The sequence below is a fragment of the Alligator sinensis genome, unplaced genomic scaffold, assembly GCF_000455745.1.
Source record: "Alligator sinensis unplaced genomic scaffold, ASM45574v1 scaffold193_1, whole genome shotgun sequence".
Classification (NCBI taxonomy): Eukaryota; Metazoa; Chordata; order Crocodylia; family Alligatoridae; genus Alligator; species Alligator sinensis.
Window position 1 is genome coordinate 1387657 of NW_005842199.1, and position 23877 is coordinate 1411533.

General features: G+C 44.5%; 1 protein-coding gene across 1 annotated transcript in view; it reads right to left on the reverse strand.

The window, feature by feature from the left end:
• CUNH10orf90 (chromosome unknown C10orf90 homolog) overlaps positions 1-23877 on the reverse strand; it is a 145849-nt gene that overhangs the window by 31967 nt on the left and 90005 nt on the right. Inside the window, exons 4-5 of the mRNA XM_025207564.1 lie at positions 5258-5551; positions 1398-1579 (exon numbers count right to left, since the gene is read on the reverse strand). Coding sequence (XP_025063349.1) covers positions 1398-1579; positions 5258-5551 — 476 coding nt within the window. The remainder of the gene's footprint in view (positions 1-1397; positions 1580-5257; positions 5552-23877) is intronic.

Here is a 23877-nt window from a genome sequence, read left to right on the forward strand (position 1 = left end):
TAAACTTTTTTTTCATTATTTAAATCTCAAAAAGGAAAAACAAAAAGAAAATGTGCATGAATCAGTGACTTCACTGGTGCCTGAACCTAATTGGGCACTTCTATATGTGAAATTAAAATACCTGAATACACCCTGGTGCAGTTTGCACTGGAATTTATTGCTCTTGGGCATTGCATTTACATGTGTACCCAGGACTGCAGCACGTTGAGCCAGGTTATAGCAGCCCTGGTTAGCAGGGTGCCCTGGCAGTTATCCTGTCAGCCCAGGGTTGCTCCGACCTGACTCAATGTGCTGTGGTGGGGCGGTCTGGGGTACGCGCATGTTTCAGTGTGGGTCTAGCCAGCAGGCCGCCCCCCAACTTTTTCATGAATTTTCATGCCTCAGCCAACCTCATCAGCGTCTACCCAGCATCTAAATAATGATGCTGCAGGATAGCACTTGTGTTAGAGCAGCATTTATTAATTTACTGCAGCCTAATAGGGCCACATGTGAAGATGCTGAGACTTTATTGTGAAGCTAATTAGTCAATTCCACAGTAAATGTCTCATGCACATGGGTCCATCAGTGCTACTCAACCAATGAGTCTGAGACTTGATAAGGATGTAGGTCTATGCCACTGCACATAGGTGATGCATAGGGGGTGCACATGGGTGCATGCACAGCCCCTGAGATCGTCCATGCACCCCCTGGAAGCACCAGCTGCAAACCAGAAGTGCTGGCAGAATTGCACTTCCTGTTTCGCTGGTTTTGCCACTGGCCCCAGTCAGCAATCAGCCATGGGGGGACTCCCTCCTGGTCAATGATTGGGACCCCTGTCGGTGATCTGGTGCCCTGCCAGACTCAGGTGGTAGCAGTCGCCTATGCCACTGCACCAAATGAAATAACAGTAAATTCCCTATGTTTCTAAGGTCTGACAGGAGCTTGATTAGGGGTTACCATACATGTTGGGTAGCCATACATGTTGCTGAGTAGGACTCAGAAGTTACAATGGAGCCAGCATGTACTAGTAATTAACTGTGGTTGAGAGTTGTGTTTGGACTTGTATTGTTTAGGGATTTGTTTGAATTATCTCCAAGGCAGCAAAGGTCTGAGGACCAAAGTGTTCAGTTTAAAAGAATATCACTGTGAACCCTGCTTTGCATGATACCACTGGGCTTCTGAAACTGTGGAAACAGTACTTATTCCAGATAGAATCCAATTCCTTGCATGCTTTTGTAGGCAAGATGATCTAGTGAATCGTCCAACAACAGATGCACGTGACAAACACACTACTGAAACAGGGAACAGAAAAGGAAATGTGAACTTCCGCCCCCAGCAAGTTCCCAGGAAGCAACCATCAACCATGAAAAATCAGTCCCAGAATTAACAGTTAGCAAAGAAAACATTTGATATTTTACCCTGAGAGTCAGTGGGCTTGATGGAATGTTCTCAGGCTCTGAGCAGATTTCTGGCTGGGTGAATGCTTCTTGCTTCTCATGAGCAGCAACTGGGGAGTAAGCTGCGGATATCGCTCCCCCTTGTTTTTCTCTTTTCTTGCTTTCCTTTATTTTGTCATCTGAACCACAGAATTTGTAATCACCTGAGAGAGATTTAAAAGTTCATTAATGGTGCATGGTTAAGTTTTGATTGGGTTCTGCACCTCATTAGACAGGAAAGGTAATTTCTGAAATAAGAATGCCACCGTATTATTAATAGGCCTCATTAAGCAGAACAGATCAGACCTAATCATAGGTGCTAGTCACTGCCCTGAGACACAAGAAGCATCTTTCACATTAAGCAAGAGTCATGATTAAGCACAATTACACCATTTGGATACTTAGCTCTGTTTAATGTTTGCTTCCTATGAAGCAAGACACGTCCATAACACATTGACAACATGTAGAGCAAAAATTATTGCACTGAAACGCCCATACTTTGAAGACAATTTAGATTTATTGCACTGATAATGGAAAATAATATATTGTTATAGAACTTAATTGCATATCATTTCTCTTGGACCACACTGAGCCTTTGCTAAGAATTCATATTGTTTTCTCATTGCTAATAAAAGTGTTTACTTTATCCTGTTTCTAGGCATCCACACCACTCTGTAGTGCTGTGCCTCTAGGAAAAGCTAATAAGCCAACTGTTAAAATGCATTTCAGCAACTGTTCTCAATTCAGTAGGTCCTGTAATCAGATTTTTAAATGATGTTTTCATTTATGATCATACTTTATTGCTCTTATGATCCATATTTCCTGCATATCTCAGACCCAAAAGAAGACTTGTGTCCAAAATGCAGACAGCTTGCAAAACAGTTGACAAGGTTTTCATTTTGAATTCAAAATTAATCTACAATAACAAATTAACTTCAGAAAAAACCCATATGTGTCACTCTTAAACAGTGACACTAATTACCTCTTTCATGCCAAATAATATGATTTCAGGAATGAAGTATCTAGGAATAAAATCCATTACTGTTTTATTTCAATGTATTTGTTACAGCAAACTGAAAATATTTTTCCCTTTGTGACATATTGTAAACATTATGCTGTACTTTTAAAAATATCAAAATTATCTATGTTATTGAATACATCTAATAACATCTAATAAAATCTTTATTCCTTTCCACATATTAATTCTTTGCTTTTTTCAAGCAATCTTGGGCAACATTTTGAAGCCTATAAAATTAATTTCTTAACTAAAAAAGGTCTAATTTTTAAAGGGAATAATTACTTTCAGCTCTAAAAGCTTTCAGTGAGATATGTGAATGTTTTTCACGTCTGCAACACCAAGTTGCTTCCTGTTAGTGGGTTAATATGGATTTGGACACATAAACATAGGCACTGATTTTAGAAGACTGGCTTCTCTCATTTAAACAGATGTTATATTCTGTAGTTTACATAGGATCATGGCTTTTTTCCCATCTACATGAAATACTGTTATCACAGCGGTACCATTACATGTTTTAAAATGCCTGAGGCCAAAAAGGCATTCCCAGAATAACTCCTTAGAAGCAAATGGATACTAGAGCCAAATACTTACCAAATATATCTCCATTATCTTGACCTCTTAGTGTCATTCAGTCACCGGTATTTGAGTGTGTATGGAATGAAAAACTTTTGTACAAAAGCTAAAGTTTAAAAAAGTTTTTTTTTTCAGGTCTGTATTTGGAAGACGACAGGTACATACAGACATCCTCTAAAACAGTAGTATTATGGCACATGCAAACACTATGCCTAGACTGGTCTAAGTGAATGTAGACCAATCTAAATCTGTAAGCATACAGAAGTTCAGTACACCTAGACTGGTCTAAAAATGGTGAAAGTGAGATAAGATGGGGTGCCCAACAGGCCAGATGCAGCCCAAAGAACCATTGCATCTGGCCTGTGGGGATCCCCATGGGTCTGAAAATCTGGCGGAAGAGGACCAGTAGCCATTAATACAGCCACCCTCCCCTTTGCCAAATTCCCAAACCGCTTTCCCTGGGGACTGGGTTAGGCCTGGGCCATGCCCCCTTCCCCTGCAGGACCAAGCCAAGCCCTTTTTCCTCATGGACAGGATTTGACCTGGGCCATACCTCCTTTTCACCTGTGGGAATAGGTTAAAGCCCCTTCACCCCCATGGGGCTGGGCCATGTCCCTCCCATCCTCCCAAGGCCAGGTGAAGCCTCCTTTCCCCACTGCGGGGCTGGGCTCAGGCTGGGTTGCCCCCTGCTTCCCTCCACATAGCCAGATGGTGGCCACCATGCCAGCCCTGGGCACCAGATCAGAACCACCATTCAGACCAGGCACTGTCCATCCAACCCAGTGGGGAAAAAAGTTGAGCACCACTGGTCTGAGAGAGACCTGGTGTGAAGTACACTCAATTCAGCTCATTTTAGGTTAGACTGAGGCATTGAACTTGTGTACTGTTTTCCTACTAATTCAAATTAGATTGCTGTTCCCCAGCATCCCAGCCTGCCTTGCATCCCCTATCCCTCCTTTGTAGGGAGGCTTGCTAGCACTTAGCCTGTGCTCAGCTGCTTCAGCCAAGTACCCAACAGCCCCTGCCCCCAGGCTCTCCCAGTGCCAAGTAAGCACAGCTTCTCTCCCCAGCCTTGCCTCCTTCCTCCAACTATCTGTCAGCCAGAGGCAGGCAACAAGGGGAAGGGAAGTGTCTGTGTCCCTTGCATGAACCCTGGGACTGGAGTCCCTGGGCCATGTCCCCGCACCCCCAACACCCTGTCATGAAGCAGCCCACAATGTACATGCAGACTCCAACACTGAGCCCAGGAGAAACCCCTGGACAGGCACAGGCCCAAGGACCCCAAAGCTAGTACCACACACCTGGCCAGAAACCTCTGTGTCCCCAAGCTTGGATACAGGCCTATGGACCTCAACCATGGCACCTGCACACCCAGCCAGGGATCCCCATGCCTGCGTGCTAGGGCACAGCTTGCATGATCCAGGGGCAGCAAGGCAGGCCCTATGAGGAGAGGCTAAGCTGGATTGACTTCCCATCCCTAGCCTATGAACGAAACGGCCAGCGAAATTTCACCGGCAGTTTCATTTCAATGCTATTTTGACTCATTTTGAGCTTGAAACAGCAAAATCAAAATGAAACAGAGAGCTTCAAAACAGCCTCGAAACGAAATGAGGCGAGTCAAAATGTTTCGAAATTTTTGCAACGTTTCAAGTTTCAAAGCTGAAGATGGGCTTGACTGCAGGGAAACAGAAACTAAAGTAAGAAGAGAGAGGGGGAAAGGGGGGAAGGAGTTCTATCATTATTGACTGTGTAGCAGGCCAGTGACTGCCATCCTTTCCTAAGGCCCCTTCCAATCCCAGTGCTCAGGGGGAGGGATGGAAAAACTGCATAAAAGGCAGCATTGTTTGAACTGCTCTGCTTTCTGCCTTGGTGTCAGTTGAGTGAGGGCTTACCTTAACACACACACAGTGTCACCCACCCATGTCACAAGTTTTGCCTGTCAGCAGCTAGGGGTGCAGGGCCCCAGAACCCCCCTGCACCTATCTCCTTGACAGCTGGCAGGCTTCGTGGCAAAGAAATGTATGTGTGTATCAAAAGCCCAATTTTATTTTTTGTTTCTGGTGTTCCTAGACCACAACAATGAATATATACAAATTGATTATGTGAAATGACTTCTCTCTAAATGACCATCAAAAAGGGGACAAACATAGATTATGGTAGTTTTACATTATTTCAGACGTATCTTTGACTCTGATCTCATTTCACCATTTAAAGCATATTCCAAATAGCCAAGGCAGGATTTGCAGCTTACCTTTGGAGAATTGATTTTTCCTGTGGAGATCATTTTCTTCTAGAACAGGTTTTGGTAAAGCCTTTATATCAGACACACAATTAAATACAGGGATCTTTGGTTTTAGAAACCACTGTGCTTGAATCTCTTTGGACTTAGAGGTAGCTCTGGATGGAGCTCTCACTTTCAAAGAACCGCTGGCATCAGCTGTGAATTCTTTCATGGGTGCTCGTTCTAGAAGAGAAGCAGGAGCAGTTGCACTAAACATATCTCTATTGCACTGTTTCCTGTTGCTTCCAGAGCAGGTTTGTGTTCCTGTAAAAAATAAAATAAAATAAAATGCAAAAGATATGTGGCAAATAAAAAACCCATCTGACAATGAAGGCTGATAAAAAATGTTTTTTCCAGAGGTTTTTTAAATGTACTTAGCTACTTCAGATGTATTATTTCAGTAAATTAATAATTTGTTCTTCAATATTAATTATTATTATTTATTTAAATAAAATGTATTAGTATATCTGTACACCGTTGTAACATGGATATTTTTTTGCCACTGCTACTGAAGAGAAGTTCAGAATCATCAGCTTCTTCACTTCCCTGTTCCCTAAACTGACTTTTTGTCATGTCTTCCTTATTTCTGATAAAACTGCATGCAATTATGAATGTAAATATCTATAACCAGTACAAATACCAATGCTTTTGTACCACTGTTGTAAGAATTGTTTGGAATGCTGTGTTATCTATGAATCGTAAGGAACATTTTAATTAAGAAAAAAAAAGTATCACAAAAGCTGCTTTCCATAAAAGGTACTGTATCAATCTAAATCACACAGGACTTTTGGGATGGGTCAATGTAAGGTGAATCCAAAACATAATTGCTGTTTGTGCCACCAAGGCAGTGCTAGTTTGGCAACAAGTGGTCAATACAGTGGTTGAATAGTGTGCCATAGTAAGGACAAGACTGTAGTTGTGGCTATGCAGGGATCCTGGTTTTCTCTGATAAAAGAAATCCCCAATTTTTGGATTAAAGAAAATGAACCTAAAATCCACATTTTTCTGTGATTAAAATGAAACACCACTAATATATAGATATAAATATAGTGGTGTTTCATTTTGATCAAGAAATAATGAGGATTTGGGGTTACTTTTTCTAATCTGAAAATTGGGGAATTTTTTTTTTATCAGAAAAAACCAGAATCCCTAACAATGAAGTCCAAGATGGTTGAGAAAACTAAAGAAGTGAGGGATTTGAGACCCAGAGTGTTAATCGTTCCAGCATGACCTCATAATACCAAGCTGTAGAAATACAGGCATTAAAGAAATAATGCTATGTTGTATCCCCATGCAGAGCTGCAGAAGGAACTAGTAACAAAGGATTTAACTTGCATAACGTGTAGTTTCCCCTTCAACTTATAAACGGCTTTTTCCAAAAGATCATAGCATAACCCCTGCAGTAGCAGCTACTGGTTGTAGCAGCAGCAGTAGCAGATAGTCAAATATTTGATTTATAGAATACTAACAATATGTTCTGCCTTTACAGAATATGAAGGGTGATCCAAGGGTCTTATAATTCAAGACAAGCAATGTGTATATGAAAACACTGTATAGAATACCAGCATGGATCTCATGGCTGAACAAGTATGTTTTTGGGAGAGAATTCAAAAAGAAGAGATGGGATGCTGCAAGTCAACAAAGGAATTCCAAACAAGAGCCTCATAGAAACAAAGCAACATCACAGAGAGACAAGGATACAAAATGGAATAGTTGGATGAGATTTACTGTCCGCTGACACTGGGGCAATTGCATGGTCATGCATCCAGCAGTTTCCAGTTTACTGATTTCCATACATTGCTTGCAAATGGTCTACAGCAGGAGACTGACCCAAGACCTGAAGATCTGATAGGGAGGGAAGGGACCTGCTGCAATATAATGTTCAGAGTATAAGTTAGAGCATCCCTGAGGAACAGAGTTCACCCTTTGGGTTTCTATGCATATTCCATAAACAGAAACAGTTTCTGGTTTTACATTGTGTTCCTTTCTCTCAAACACATTAGATTTTGTTTCTTTGCCAGTCTTTGCTGGGAGCATGTATGAGCATGCATACACACAAGCAGAGGGTGCTGGAGACAAATGGAACAAGAGGGTTGTCATAAAAATCAGAAATGTGTTACCATTGGCATATTGCTGAGATCCTAGGGTTCCTTTATAAAGTTCAAAGGGGAAGAGAGCGAGTATGAAAAGGAATGGGGTTTGATTTAATTTTTTAAAAAGCACCAAAGGTAAACAAAAAACCATCTGGAAAGAAGGTAGGAAAAAGTGAAGACTGCTTAGTCAAATACTACTTCATGTAGGCTCTGCAGAGAGGTGTTTTCCTCAGTAGTTGTTGAAATATAACAATTTAAATATCATAAAAAAAGCCTATTCTCCATGCTCATTTGACTCATGGTGGAGTTTCCTAATTAAATCAAACTGGGAAATGAATACCTTGTTGTTGTCTAAGCTTTAAAGCAATCAGGTTAATAACAGGACCAATTTGGTAAATCTCTTCTCCTAACCCCCTCAAGAATTAGCCTATTAGTTGAAAAGATGCACTCAAGCCTGGCCACTCCCAACAAAAACCAGACACAGGCTCAGAAAATGAAGAAAAATGTCCTCAAAATAGATGTCAATTAATTAAGCAAACATATGCAGATGCAAATAATGTAGAGAGAAAAGAAAAAGACAAAGATGCTTAAAGCTGAGATTCCAGTCTCCCTTTTTATATTCTGGGTACATTTTCAGTGCATTGTGTGTGGGGATTAGGAATGTTACTCTCATTAAGACTATCTGAAGTTGTATATCTAAATCCTCAAGCAAGAAACAGGAAATGTATATGCCCCGCTGAGAAGGACTAGAATTGCAATGGGATGACTGAAGAGATATGTTTTTTCTACTATCCCAGCTGAAGAAAGACTTTAAAACTAATGAGCAAAGACATGACAGTGTAATACTTTGGGAGACAAGCGTAATGTGAATGTAATGTGTGTAACAGCAGGTGAAACCAGGGGGCAGTCTGCAGATGCCTGTTAATTTGGACTGAAACTCTGAGGAAACTTCAAAGGCTGGGGGGCAAGGGGAAAAGGAAGAGGACGTTTGAGGCTAGAAAAAGGGGAAGAGAGAGCCGCATTCACATGGACCCTGGTCAGCCCCACACAGAGGAGTACGCAGTGGAGTTGGAGATCTCACTGGCTCAATGAGCCAGGACTGGACTGAAGGAGCTGGACTCAGACTTGGGGGCAGCTGCAGACTGCTGTATGAGCACTCTAGGGATAAAGTCTTGTTTGGGGACACCTGTGCAGGTGTGTGTGTGTATGTTTGTGTTGGAAATTAAGTTTGGTTCATAATTTGAGGTGCTTTTTTTTTTTTTGCACAGGGGGAGGGGTTTAATAATCCTGCAAGATTTATATCTTATGTTTTTTGCTTTAGCTTAGATTCCAGAGCAGAAATTGTCAGAAGATGTGGGAAGACTTTATACAATATATACATGTGTGCCTCCAAATGGAGCCTTGTATAAAATGTAATTTATTTAGAATGTCTTGAGATTTAAAAAATATTATGTAACTAGATTCAATGGCTGCAAGTAAAATGTTTCTTTTCATTTTGAAAGACTTTATGGGCTTGAGAAAAAAAGAGAAATTGTGGTTCCCTCTAATTAAAATGGGCCAACTGTCAGAACTGGTAACATTTCTCCAAACATATGAAACTTCTAATTGCTACCTCTGGGGTATGTGATTCTGTCAGGGTTTGAGCTACTGAGCACCATCAGCTTCTACCAGTGAGGGAGTTTAGCACCTTGCTTGACTGGGCCATTACAGAAATTAGCAGGTGGTCTATAAAGCAGAGCCTCTCTATGGTGTAATTTTCTGATCTTGGTGATGACACATAGAGAAGCAACCCTATACATCTTCTCTCTGATCTTATCTTGCCAAGCTTACTTGCTGATCATTAATAATTCATGACTCTGTACAGCTGTTAAAATGAACTTTGATCAATTTCAAAGAGTTATTTTGTCATGAATTGTCAAAAATTCATGATGAAGTAATAGGAAGTAGGTTATATAAAAGTCTGAAAAGTCTGAAAATGACCTTCTTTTACAATGGATTAAACTCTGTTTTCCCAGAAATATGCATAATCTACTTTATGGAAGTGAGAAGGTGCAAAGCCCATGGAGTATAGCAGAACTTAGTAGGACATTTGAACCCCTAAAGGGGTGTCAAGACCAAGCCATCCTTTTAGGTCCCTTTCAATGTTTATACATATCACAAGCTACTAAAAATGTATCCCAACTGTCTAATTTTATTCATAGCCTTGGAACAAGGCTAATAGTAGTACTGTAAGTGACAAATGAAAGGGAGCATTTGGGAGGAAAAACAATCTAGTGAGTGGAGCACTAGATTGAACATAGGGAACTTCAGTTCTCTCTAACTTGCTGCATGAAATGGTCTTGGACAAAACACTTCAAGTCTTTGCGCCACTGTTTCCCCTGCTATCGCGTATCTATCTAGTCAGTTTTGAGCATGCCAACATTACTGGACCATGCCAGAGATGCTGCCATGAAACATATCCTGCCAACTTGCCCTCACTCCACCTTTATTTATTTTTATTTATATGATTTGTATGCCACCCTTCTGAACAAAGGCTCAGGGCATCTTAGAGCAGGAGAAGCAGACCAACTTAAGAGGGAAAATAGAATAAATAAAATAAGACATTTAGGGCCTTATAGGTCAAAACCAGCACTTAAAATTGTGCCTAAAACGCTACTGAGAGCCCATGCAGATGCTGGAAGACTGGAGTTATGTGCTCCTGGTGACCTACCCCCTTCAGAAGGTCAGATGCCATGGTATGTACTAACTGTAGCCTCTGGCCCTTTTTCAAGGGCAGCCCCAAGTATAGCACATTATAGTAGTCTAGTCTTGAGGTTATGAAGGCATGGATGATAGTGGCCAGATCAGGTTCTGAAAGAAAAGATTGCAGCCCTCTTAGTAGAAAGCTAGTGAAAGGTGCTCCTAGCCACAGCTGCCAACTGAAGATCCAAGTGCAGCAGAGGATCCAGCAGCACCCGAATGCTATGAACTTGAGGGACAAGAGAAGCCTGAATCCCATCAGTGCTAGGTGCCCCAGCCCCTGCAAGTCAAGTTGTCTGGCCATCACCATCACCTTTGTCTTGTTTGGATTCAGTTTCAATTGGTTCACTTGTATTCAGTCCCCAGATGCAGTCTAGCTCTGGGAAAGGACTGAAACTGCAGAGGCAGGGTAAGAAGAAAAGAGGAGAGAGCTGAATATCATCAACATACTGATGGTACTGCACTCCAAATCTCCACACAACCTCACCCAGTGGCCTCATATATACGTTGAAGAGGAAGTGAGACAAGATAGAGCTCTGGAGGACCCCACAGATCCCAAGGGGATGACAATCACTTGGCCACCACCACCCTCTGGCACCACCCTGCTAGAAAGAGAAGAACCCATTTACACCCATCTCATGAATACCCACCAGGTCATGTCAATACTTTATCAGCACCATATGGTCAACTATATCAAACACTGCTGAAAGACTGAGTAAGATCAGCAAGGCACAATTTCCCCTGTTGATCTCCAGCTGAAGGATCATCAAATAAGTCTACAGCCACAGATTCTGTTCCATATCCAAGATGAAAGCCATACTGACAAGGGTCCAGGAAAATGATGGCATCCAGATATGCCAAAAAGAGGGAGTCGGAAACAGGGCAATAACAAGATGGGGAGTCAGTATCGAGTGATGGCTTCTTGAGCAGAGCCAGACAATCAGAGGTGTAAGAGTGTCCAGTACCCTGTCCTCCCAAGTAAGGCACTGAAAATCCTTGCCAACAGTAGCACCAGTCTTTCCTGGTCAGTACAGGCATGGGTCCAGTTCACAGCTGCTTGTCTTCATCCCTCCAAACACATCCTCTGCATCAGTGGGTGGTAGCAATTTTAAATGATCCATAATAAGAGAACAAGACCACATGAATGAAATGCTAAGAAAATCTCATGCAGCTGCATTTTAGTATGTAACGGGACCAACCATGGCCCCTGTTCCAAAGGGAAGATACTGGCGCTGGGGGAACCAGCTTACCTGGATGCAGAGCTGCCCAGCCATCCCCACCAAGAGTGGAAGTGGGGACCCAGTCTGGGAAAGGAGGTGATTCCCAGGCACATGTTGAGACACAGTTCAGGAGCTGGCACTGATTGGTCCAGGAACCTGGAAGGCAGGAATAAAAACATGCCAATTCATTCTCCCCTGGGAGGGGAGTCATGCAGGCAGTTTCAGGTGGCAGCACAGTCCATGCAGAGGCATGGAGCAGAGCTGGGAGCACCGGGGGCCTAGAACAGGACTGAACACTGAAGAAGCTGGGAGGAGAGGCAGCACAGTGAGTTCTGATGACAGGCCAGCTGAGTGGCTGCATTAGGAACCAAGGCTGGGTTTGGGAAAGTAGAAGCCCAATCTGGAACCCCTCGGAAGATTGTTCAGAGTGAGGATCCAATTACCTGTTACGGACTCAGAATCAATTGAATAAAGAAATACAGGCAACCCCCGCTTAGCACTCATAATTGGTTCAGAAAAAAAGAGCATTAAGCGGAACCCATTTTCCTATTAAAATGAATGTAAATAAATATAATTGGTTCTGCCGCCCCCTCTCTGCCTGCCCGCCAGCTGCTCTAGCACTACCTGCCAGTCTGGGCCCCGCACTCCTGTTGCTCCGCCAGCCCTGGCCCTGGGCAATGGCCTGGGCCCTGTGCTCCTGCCACCCTGCTGGCCCGGGCCCTGGGGGCCAGCCCGGACTTTATGCTCACACCCCCTGCCTGTCCTGGCCCCAGCTGCCAGCCTGGGATCCACGCTCACATACCCTAACCACCCCAGCACCAGTCACTGGCCCAGGCTCCACGTTTACCCCTTCTTACCAATGCCACCACCGCTTCTCCCTGCCCACCTGCCAACCACTCTAGCACCACATGCTGGAGTGGACTGCATGATCCTGGCCCAGCTTCTGGCCCTGACCCCAGCCCCAGGCACTGACTCAGGCTCTGCACTCAAGCCACCCACCCCTTCTCACTGCCGCTGCTGCTTCTCCCTGCCCGCACACCCACCAGCCAGCTGGCTGCTCCAGCACCACATGCTGGAGTGGACCCTGTGCTCCTGCTGCCCTGCCCTGGGCCCCACCGGCTGCCACTCACCTCTTCATTCGATGCTGCCACCGCTGCTTCTCCCTACCCCCACACTCAGTGTTATAATGAAACTCACTGAGTGCAAAGTGGATTCATGTAGGTATTTTAAATAAGCACTATAGCAAAACAGCGGTTAAGCAAAACCGTGTTAAGCAGGGGTTGCCTGTACCTGCATGTCAGACTGATTGTAACCCAGGCTGGCTGATTGAAGGAAAACTCCAGTCTTTACAGTCCTTTGAGCAAGGGGTCAATTGACCGAGAGTAGACTTGCTTCCCAGAGAGATTTGGGTGAGTTCCAGTTGATGACGGACCATTACTCTGAGAATGGAGTGATTTATATAAGGACTGATGGAGGGCTGAGGGCTCCTCTGAGGATGGACCAATTTATATAAGTACCAAGGGGTGATTGAGAATTCCTCCAAAGAAGGAGTGATTGACATAAGGACTGACTGGTGACTGATAATCCCTCTAAGGGAGAAATATACCTGTGAGGTTGCACTGACCGTGCAGTGCGCAAGTCTGGACAAGTTAGATTCAGTGCACTCAAGGAACAAAGGAACTGGACATGTTGGTACGAAAGAGATAGATACCAACCCAGTAAGGTGTGGTGAGGACAGGGTATAGGGGAGGTGGAGCCCTGTGGAACAGGTCTCACCAAACTCATGTCTCCGTATGGCCCAGACTGACTGCTGACCTCCTCATTCTCATTAATTTCCCTTTAACATCAAGATATGGCAGGAAATTGAAGTGGAGGACAGGGAATGGGACTGGAGTGGACAGGAGCCTATCAGATGCATCTGCTTATGTGGTGCATGCCCAGGGCTGGTCTTAGGCTCTCCGTCTGGGGTGTGATCATGGCAGGAGCAACGCAATTTCCTTTTGGCGTGAAGTATTCCTGGAGCAGGAGCATAGATGAGATGTGTTTTTACAGTCATGCTCCATGGCACAGTCTGATGCAGTATAGGCATGTTATTAACATGCAACTTTTCAGGGCAGTGACTTTCTTAGTGTGTATACGTATAGTTCTGAGCACAATAGGGCCCAGAGTTTGATTTAGTCCTCTAGGCATTACTGTAATGCAAATAATAAAGGGCATTGGAGAAGCTCTGAGGACAGCTTGCACAGCAGCTCTCTGAGATATTAGCTTGCACATTACAGATAATTGCACCATCTGGGTGTGGGGGAGAGAGGGAGAAAGCAGAAGCACTCTCATGTTGGTTTTTTTTATATAGAATCCCAAATGCACTGAAATAAATGGGTTTTCAAAAAAAGTTTAAGGACTCCCTGTGATGCTTTATCTCTTTATCTGGACCTCTAATGGAAATGCATTAAAAGTGTTCACAAAATCTCATATTTACTTTTTAACATGGACCCAACCATGGATCTGAAAAACAATGGAGCTGGGTCAGATCCTCAGCTGTTATATCAATGCAGCTTCATCAAGGTCACTGAAGCACTGCCAATTCAAACTAGCTGAGAAGTAGTCACAAAATTATTTATGGGGGAAGTGCCACAGAATCACAGAAAAGTAGGGCTGGAAAGGACCTGGAAAGGAGGTCAGCTAATCGAATCCCCTGCTTACAGCAAGATCATCCTTATCTAAAGCATCCTAGACAAGTATTTGTCTAACCCATTCTTAAATCTTCATGAATTTTTCTTGCATAAATACCAGGCATCATATCTGAAAATATGAAAAATACCCTGACTTGCCACAGATAAGGCAGGAGACCAAGGACAGTGTTAGATGATTGTGGTCAGAAGAAGTTGTTAAAATATGCCCAAAAGATCCAAGGAAAAAGACAATACCCTCTTCTCCCACCTGCCACTTCAGAGGAAGGCAAAAACATTCGTTGTCCTTGCAAATCTGGCTGAGATATAACTCCTTCCTGATTTCAAATGTGGTGTTTGGTTGGACCCTAGGCAGAGGAGCAAGACTCTCTATCCAGGAACTTCTGGGTTCCTTAAGTCCTAGCAAAAGGATCAGCACGTCCTCCTCAAAATTCCAACCTTCGATGATAGCCAACACTTAGTGCTTCTGAGGAAGGTGAAAAAACATTCAAACATCTGTAGCAATGGAGGGGAAAATATCCCTTCCCAACCCCATTGTGGAAACCAGCAATTCCCAGAAGAATGGGAAAAACCAAAGACTCTCCACTCTGCAATGTAACCTGGGGACTGTAAACATGACTCCATGCATCATACACTCTAACTGGAGGGCCAAAACTCCTCTTTCTATCATCTTATCCCTTCTGTAAACTTATCCCAGCTCCTTTAATCTTCTTTCATAGCCAAGCTGATTTTGGAGCTTTGCTTCATTCTCCTCTGCTGAGCATGATCTTCTCCAGTTTTCACCTGCTCTGGACTCTGTGCTATGCATAATGGGTTTCTTGGGCTTCCAACTATTGCTCTTCAATATACACTCCAGGCACTGCTTCTACTTTTAAATCATCCCTGGCAAATGCCTTCCTTCTTGAAGACATCCAGTGAAAGAGATTCCCCAACTTCCAGTGTATTCCACAGATCTAACTGAAGATTTTTTTTCTGATATCTATTCTAAACCTACTTTACTGCAATTATTCCAAGTGAATATTATGCATTCTACTCTCCACAGCAAAGGAGAAAAAGGTACCCCCCTCTTCTTTATGGCAGCTCTTCAGATATTTTAAGACTACAACCATGTTCCCCATCAAGCACCTTTTCTGCAACCTTAATTCTCTTGGCTTCTTAGTACTCTCAACCTCTCCTTGTATGGCTTGCCTTCCAATTCTTTATTTCTGTCATCTGCCTTTGGACCCTCTCTAACTTTCCCATATTCTTTTCAAAATGCAGAGGTCAGAACTGCACACAATATTCTGGCTGAGACCTAACTAGCACCAAGTAGAGTGGTAGTATCACCTCCCATGTCTCAACCTAATATTCCTATTGATGAAGCCCAAAACTGCACTTGCCTTTTTTGCAAAGCTGCACCACACTGCTGGCTCATGTTCAGTCTGTGATCCACCAAAACCCCAAATCCTTCTTCTCATGGTTGCCATCCAGCCAGTTATAACCCATTATGTGTTTGTTGTTTTGATTATTCTTCCCCTGGTGTAGCATCTTGTGCTTATATGTTTTTTGAAATACCACTGGCTGGTTTGGGTAAGAGTTAAAGTATCTCAGAGCAATATCAAAATCACTATAGGCTTGCATACCATATTTTTCTTTTGTAAAGAATGATTTTGCTCTATATTGCTTATGTTTTGAGAAATAGAAAAGTATGTCCTTAGTGCCATTGAAAAAGAAATAGGAAAAAATATCATTAGTGCTCTCTATATCTACAGACATTCTAGGATCTCAGTTTTTAGAGCAAAAATAGATCAGTAAAATTGTATTCGTAAAATAGTATTTAGAAGATTTACAAAAGACTTGTCCCTGTTGGGTCCAATACTGCAATTGGAACCACGTGAACAGAAACCCTCTAATTTCAGTGCACTGCTGAAACAGTGAGCTCCATCTATACAGACCGTATTATGAGAATAGAGCTACACCTTCATAGCAAGGTGAAAACAATCCCATAATGCAACTAATCATCTGTATAATGCTGTGCATAATGATAAGCACCTCTATTATGACTTTCAATTTATTATCTCAAAACACTTTAAAAACAATTAATGAAGCTTTGCATTTGGTGATAGGTGAAGGAATTATGGTGAATATTCATTTAAAAGTGGACCTATTACCTAACAACACTGCAGTTTAGGACAGAAACTGAAGCCCTGCCGTAGCCAAACACTGTTTAGCTTGAGAGATTTAATGGAATAAGAAAATAATTTGGAATACCTGCATCAACGTGAAGAAAAATATTTCTGTCTGACAGCTACCAGAGGTCACCTTATGTCTTAAATCATTAGATTTGACTCATTATCCTCACAGAGCACCTTTCTTTGCATAGCTCAAGAATATTCTAGTAGCCAGGAACTAATCCACCAACATAAATTGATGCAACCTCCATCAATATAATCACAAAATAATTATAAGCTGGTATAAAATTAGTCCCTCTTATTTGTCTACATTGCTTTCCTTTAATATTAAGCCAGGACCAAAAGAGGACCAGTTCAGTTTTCACTAAAATTGTCGTAATTGTGAATATCTCAAAAAGCCCCTTGTAATTATTCTATTTTGCAAGGTAATAAATCCTAGAACCATACCTCAAACCATCATTATTTCCTTTGTGATGTCTTTTTGATCATGCTGTAGCAAAGCAATATCTTTTACAAACCAATTGTTTCCATGAAACTGGTCCTTAGGTTGAGTGGGTCTCTGTTAACATTTTTTAAAATAAATGTTATGAAAATGGTTAAGAAAATTATGAAAACTGCCTATGTGAGGCTTTTTCATAACACATTTTAATATATTACATCAGACATCTATGTTCACATTGCAACAATGTCTTAGAAGAAGCTGCCACTCTCTCATGGTGACTCAGAAGGCACTTTGATATAACAAATACTAGCCAATTGCCTGTCAAGAATGATGTGGCGGGGGGAAGGGGGCAGAGCACCGGCACCCCCCCCCTTACCACTGCTGCCTCCCAGGAATGGGGGTGGGGTGGGGAGGGGCTTTGCATGTGGCGGCCACCACCACCACCCACTGTCTCGCGCTGCCACTGCTCCACATCCGCCCCGTGCCAACCCTCCTCCCTCCTGCTGCTCCGTGTCTGGTCCTGCAACCTCCCCTCTCCCCCACACTGCTCTGCATACATGCCCAGAGGTGAATTAATGTGTATGGGGGCCCTGGGCAAACACAAAATTGGAGGCCCCCTCCCCTCACGGAAGCTGGGCTCGGGGGGGCAGGGCCTCTCTCCCTCATGGTGCTGGTAAAGGAAGCTAAGGGGGCCCTGCTGGGCTAGGGAGCACATGCTTCTCTCTTCTCCCTGCTTCTTGCCCCCCTGTCCCACTATGGCCAAACATACATGCACACAAGCATACACATGCAAGCATGCACACAGATGGGTGCACACTACTCTCACTCACTCTCTGCACATGGACATGCAGACACAAACATACTCTCCCTGCCAGGAATACAGACACATGCATGCACACACATGCACATGGGTGCACACTCTACTCACTCACTCACTCCACATGGACACACAGACACAAACACACTCTCCCTCCTGCCATGAACACACGCAAATGCATGCAAACACATTCAAGCATGCACGCAGACACATGCACCCACACTCACACACACGCACATGCAGATGGGCACACACTCTCACTCACTTTGCACATGGACACACAGACACAAACACACTCTCCCTGCCATGAACACAGACACATGCACATACACTCACACATGCACACACACAGATGGGCACACAATATATTCACTCACTCTCTGCACATGGACACACAGACACAAACACACTCTCCCTTCTGCCATGAACAGACACATGCACACACACATACAGGCGTGCACTCTCACTCACTCTGCACATGGACACACAGTCTGAAACATACTCTCCCTGCCATGAAAAGACACGTGCACACACACTCATGCATGCATGTAGACACACACATACACGTACAATCACACACACAGATAGGTGTGAACACTACTCACTCACTCTCTGCAAATAGACAGACACAAATACACTCTGCCTCCTGCCATGAACAGAGACACATGCACACACATGCATGCATGCATGCACATGCAAAGAGAGAAAAAGATTTTTTGGGGGGGGGGGCTGGTGAGCATGCATAAATGCCCCCACCCAGGCGGGAAAGTCTGCAGGGGGAGGAGGGCTGGCACTGGAGCAGAGCCGTGCCCAGGCCCAGAATTGGGATTGGGACCCACACTGCTGCCCCTTCTCCTGTGCCCAGGGCCATTGCCCAGCACTGGTGGCCCCTGCAAAACCGTTGCCCCCCAGCCCTGCACTGGTCCAGGCTGCCCCCCCCCACACCACCCGGGGGGCCCTGGAGATGGGGGCCAGAGCAGGGCCAGCCTCGGTTGCACCACCAGGCCAGAGCCCCCAGGACCTGTACACCCACCATGCCCTGCCATGGGAAAAGCCTGGTGTAGCCCAGTGGCTGCTCCAGAAGTGAGGTGCTAGGGAGCCAAGGGGGGGGGGGGCACATTGCCCCTAATCTGTACATGGCACTAGGGAAGTTGTAGGCTGGGCTCTGCCTGCTCCCTGTCAGTGCACCTTGCTGCTGCTGCTTTGACAGCAGTGTGGTGCCATGTGCCCACCTGGGCGCACACATGGTGCGGGGACACACATAGCACTGTGCCACTGTTTAAAGGCAGGAGCAGGGCACGCAGGCAGGGAGCAGGCAGAGCCCAGCCCCAGGTGCAGCCATCCTTGCCCCGTGTCTCCCAGCACCACGCCTCTAAAGGAGGCGCCGGGCTGCGCCAGGCTCTTCCCAAGGACAGCCCAGGGCAGGGTGGGTGTTGGGGTCCCAGGGGCTCTGTCTCCTCTGGTGCAGCTGAGGCTGGCTGTGCTCTGGCCTCTGGGTCTGGGCCCTCCCCCCCCACCCCCTGGGCGTTGCGGGAAGGCAGCTGGGGCCAGTACAGGGCTGGGGGTTGGCTGTCCGCCAGCACCAGGCAACAGCCCCCAGTGCGGGGCAAGATGTAGCCACACAGGTGCAGTGGGCCCTGATCCCAGCTCTGTTCTACTCCCTCCTGATCCCTGCCCACTCCCAGCTGCACTCCCACACTTCCCCTGCTGACTTTCTGTCCTGGGGGGGAGGGATGTGGGGGTGTGGGCATGCACATGCTCAGCCCCCCACAATGTTTTTCCTCCCTCTGCCTATGGTCCCTGCTCCCCGCCCCCATCTGGCCCTGCTCCACCCCCCACCTCCGCTTTGTGTCCTCCTGGCCCTTGTCCAGCTGTGTCCCCTCCCTCTCTGCCTACTGCCTCCCCCTCTCTGCCGGCTGTTCTGGGAGGCAGACCCACTGCTCGGGTGACTGGGGCATGTTCCTCGCTACCAAACTTCCCCAGCAGTGGCTCAAACTTGAGCCTGTGCAGCTCGGGCCACCCAGGCAATCGCTGCCCACCCTCTTGGCGGCACATGCACAGTTGGCCCAGAGCATTATGGACAGACAGACAGACTATGGCTTTTATTATATTAGAATATGACTGATATAATATAATTAAATGGTTCCTGTGATTTTAAGGGTAAGAGAGGTATACTGGGAACATAGTACTCTGATCATATGAAGGATGCCTAGTTACTCAGCTAGTTCAGGTAATTTCCCCACACTACTCTGAGCCAATTTCTCATTTCTTTTACAACAGAATAGCTCCTTTGACTTCAGTGGTGCTTTTACCTGTGCGCACCAGGCTAAGTGACTGGGAATTAGGCCTATTGCTCCAGCTAGGTACTTCAGATAACAGTTTCCCACGGGCCATGTTAAGTATTTTGTTTAAATAATCTAAAAATGCTATCTTGCCATTCACTGCTTTCTATGCAAAGGTAAATGAATACCTGAGGGCATACTCCTTCAGAGTCTGGCATCTTGCATTATATTTTGTGTTTGTACAAACTGTAGGCTCATCAGACTCCACTATTTCCCCCCACTCTGAACTGGTGCAAGTAATCCATAAGATGCAAGATAGTGAAGAACCAGTGCCCAAATTTTCAATTGACAAAGTAAAAACAATTTATGAGTTTCATCTCCTTTGGAAAAATAGAAAAAAAAAAGATCAAGCAGCACTCTTGCTTCGTTCATGGAGAAATAAACAAGGCTTTGCTAAATTTTCTAAGAATGTGGAATTCTTGCATCATATTATACTATTCTAGATATTAGTTATGGGACTAAAAGGAGCTCTAGAATCCTTTCATCATCAAGAGGAGATGAGGGATTCTATACCATGCAATGGTAGCTTGTTACTCCCATCACTTGGTTATGATTGCACCTTATGTTTGTTGAATAACATTGTGCTGGCGAACACCTTCAGTTTCCACTCAAGTTACTATAGGATTGTGCCCTAAAGCATACAGGACTCCACAGCTAATGTGAAGAGCCTCTTGCAGTCTTATACAGTAGAGAAATTGTTAAAGAACAATTAGTTCCACATGAAAATATGACGGCTGTGATCACAGCCAAAGTCACTGAGACATCTAATGAACTGCTGCCGAAATACCAGTCATATAATTGAAAGCAGGCCTAGGGGCTGCTTTTGTTTATGTAGTTGTGAGTACGTTCTCTCCTTCATGCGTATGTTTATCTCCCGTGATCTCCAATGGGAGCTATGTAGCCATATGGTCAGGCAGGGGGACAGGATACTCTTTGATGCCCATATTTTCTCTAAATAAATAATAATTAACTAAATGAAATAAACATGAGTAGCATTAAAAAAAAACCCCTTCAACTTGGACCATTCCCTAGTTTTGCTCAACACGATGAATTTCATCCCCTCACTTCATCAGCCTACAAGATTCTGGAATAAAACAACCATGGGGCCAGAAGGGAGAGCAAGCAAGAATAAGCCTGATTCAGTTACCTAGTGAATGGGCATTCCTCTACAAATGTGCAATTGTGGATATGGACATATGCCCCGGTTTGACTGGGATAGTCCCAGATTTTGTAGGCTGGTTCCATCTGGCTGGTAAAAAAAAATAAAATGAACTTCTCAGGCATGGGGCATGAAGAGGAGAGAGGCAGAGTGGCATGAGCTGTGAAATAGGAAGCCCTAGGCAGACCACAAAATTGACCTAAAATTGCTTGGTTAGTTAGCTTGATTAGTGGAATGACCATTAAAAAGGGGAGATGACGGTTAACACCTGTGAAGTAAAGAACAATGGGTCATTAACAGTCCATGAGTCCCTTAGCTGCTTGAAGAGTAATACCAGAGCTGCACCATACCAGCCCACCCCTGCCTGTGCCTGCAGCAGCACTGCTGTTTTGAAAGGCAAGGGAAAAGGGGGCAGTGTCCTGGAGTTTGCATTGTTCCATATGGTCATCCTAATTGTGGTCCATGCTATCAGAATGCATTTTACTTTAGACAGTCATTAGTTAAAAGCCAGAAATAATCCTGGTAGCAAGAGCCAGAGTCTATAATTCTTCATTCCCAAGCAATGCCCTCCTTGCCACACTTTAGACTCGGGCTCTCTTTTGCATCCTCTCCTGGCCCCAAGAATCTTACATTCTTGGCTGCCCAGTAGGCCAGGATAGGTAGAGGGGGGCTCAGCCTGATAGCTGTGGACAGTGCAAGATATGGGCCCTCAAGTAAAGGTGGCTATAGAAACTAGGTTACTTCTGGGTAAGCATCCTAATCACTAGGAGTGCAGACAGAAGTGACAGTTTTAGCCCAATCTGGCCACAGAATATGGTTTATAGCCATGACCAAACACAAGTGCATGTCTGCAGAAAGCTTAAAAAATGACCAGTCAGATGGAAATCTGAACCCTCACTGAATGAGGGGTCAGATGAAGACATATCAAAACAGATTGTCTTCTGTAACTTCTGTCTTCCCTGCCTTCTAGCCTCTGAGCTGTTTTCAGAATGGGAGAGGGGAAAGGAAGCAGAGGGAGTTTAGGCTCAGGATTTTTCAGCTCTCACTGGAGGGGGAATTGGAGCCCCCTCCAATTCACCCACCCCACCCTCCAGCACTGGCTGAGGAACCCCTAGAATGAGCTTCCTCTGCTTCTTTCCCTGCTCCCATTCTGAAAACTGGGCTGTTGCTAGGGGAAACTGGCTGCAGCCTGTAGCCAGCAGCTAGATTTACCTCCCCACTTGAACCAACAGTGAACTTTTGTTTGGTGAGGATGATTACTGTAACTCAGAATGTTTCCTGCAAAGTGTTCTTAGTTGCAGCAGGGAGCTGCACTTCTGTCTGCATCCATCAGTATGGGGACATAACCAGTTAATCAGGTCTTAAGTGTAACATCTGTCAGGGGCCAAACAGTCATTTGGTGTGGTGCATGGCCACTTAAAGAACTGGGAACAAGGCAGAGTTCTTAGTAATTAGAACTGCAAGAGACTTAGGCAGGAGTTTGATACATAGCCAGCCAAGCTGGGTCACTTCTGGGTATTTAGAATAGCCCAAAGTAGGTGCAAGTGAAGGTACCTATGAAGTGTTACATAGTTTTGAATAGGTGGAATCAATGAGGATTCCCTTGTGAACTAAGTGACAAAATTCTGCCTAAGATCTGTTTAGAGACCCACAAGGTTGATTAGAATCTGGGCCTTAGCTACTCAGACTTTTTGGAGAAGTAAAAATACTGCCTAAGGATTTAGGGGAAACTCTACACAGAAGATGGAAGAGGAGAGAAAGGAAATCATATAATATGACACAGAGAGAGAGGTGGCAAGAGAGAGAGATGTAAGGGCCTTTGACTGTCTATTACACAGCTAGGGAACCATCATATAAGGTGTCAGTCTTAATGAGAATTAAAGGCATTCAGGAATCTGAAGCATTACTTAATACATTGAAAGCACTGAGTTCTTAATTTTCTAATCTCTAGAATGCTAAACTAAAGCCAAATAACAATGAGAAATATACCCAATGACAAAATATTTAGAGCTAGAGAAAACTGACAAGCTCCCCCATTTTAAATTTATACCAGCTGAAGTAGAACTTCAAAGGAACTCCCTTTAATATGCTTTTAGGCATGTGGTCCTTTGTTCTTAACAAGTCGGCACCAGCTGCTAGTTCCATAATGCCAAGTTATGAACATTTCAGGCTTGCTCCTCAGCTGATGTAAATCAGCACAGCTCCACTGAAGTCATTGGACATACACAGATTTACACCAGTTGCTTATCTAGCTCTTCACACTTAATGGGCATACACTAAAAAATTTTTCTGCACTATATTTCACGTTCTGCTCTACATTCACCATTGCCACTTTGCCAATTTGCATGCTGGAGAACTAATTAGTGTCAGCTGTAGCTGCTCCAATTTCTGTACAATACATTTCATATTGTAATTAACAGGTTTCATTTAATTATATGGTGTCTGAATTATATATACATATACACTAGGGCTGTGTGAAATTTTGGTCCCCGATACAATTCAGCGGAGATTCGGCCTGATTTGGTGGCTGAATCTCTGAATCTGAATTGAATTAGAGGACCCTTTAATCTCTCTGAATCGAACTGGAACCCTCCAAATCGATTCAGAGAGATTTGGAAAGATTCAGCGATTTGGATATAGACATTGCTTTAAATGGTTTTTCTACATACCTCAAGGTACCAGGCAGCTTGTGAATACTGTGATGGTGGGGTGGATGGAGCATCCCACAGGAGTGGGAGGGGCTCCCCAGTGTGATGGCAGCAGGCCCAGAAGTGGACCAGAAGCACTTCCAGTCCATTTCTGAGTCTGCTGGGGTGTGGCTGGGGCCCCCCCCATATCCCCCTGGTTTGGCAACTGGTGCCTTCTAGGTCTGGGGGGGCACCTGGGCTCCCTTTTGGCTGATCACCAAGCCGGGGGG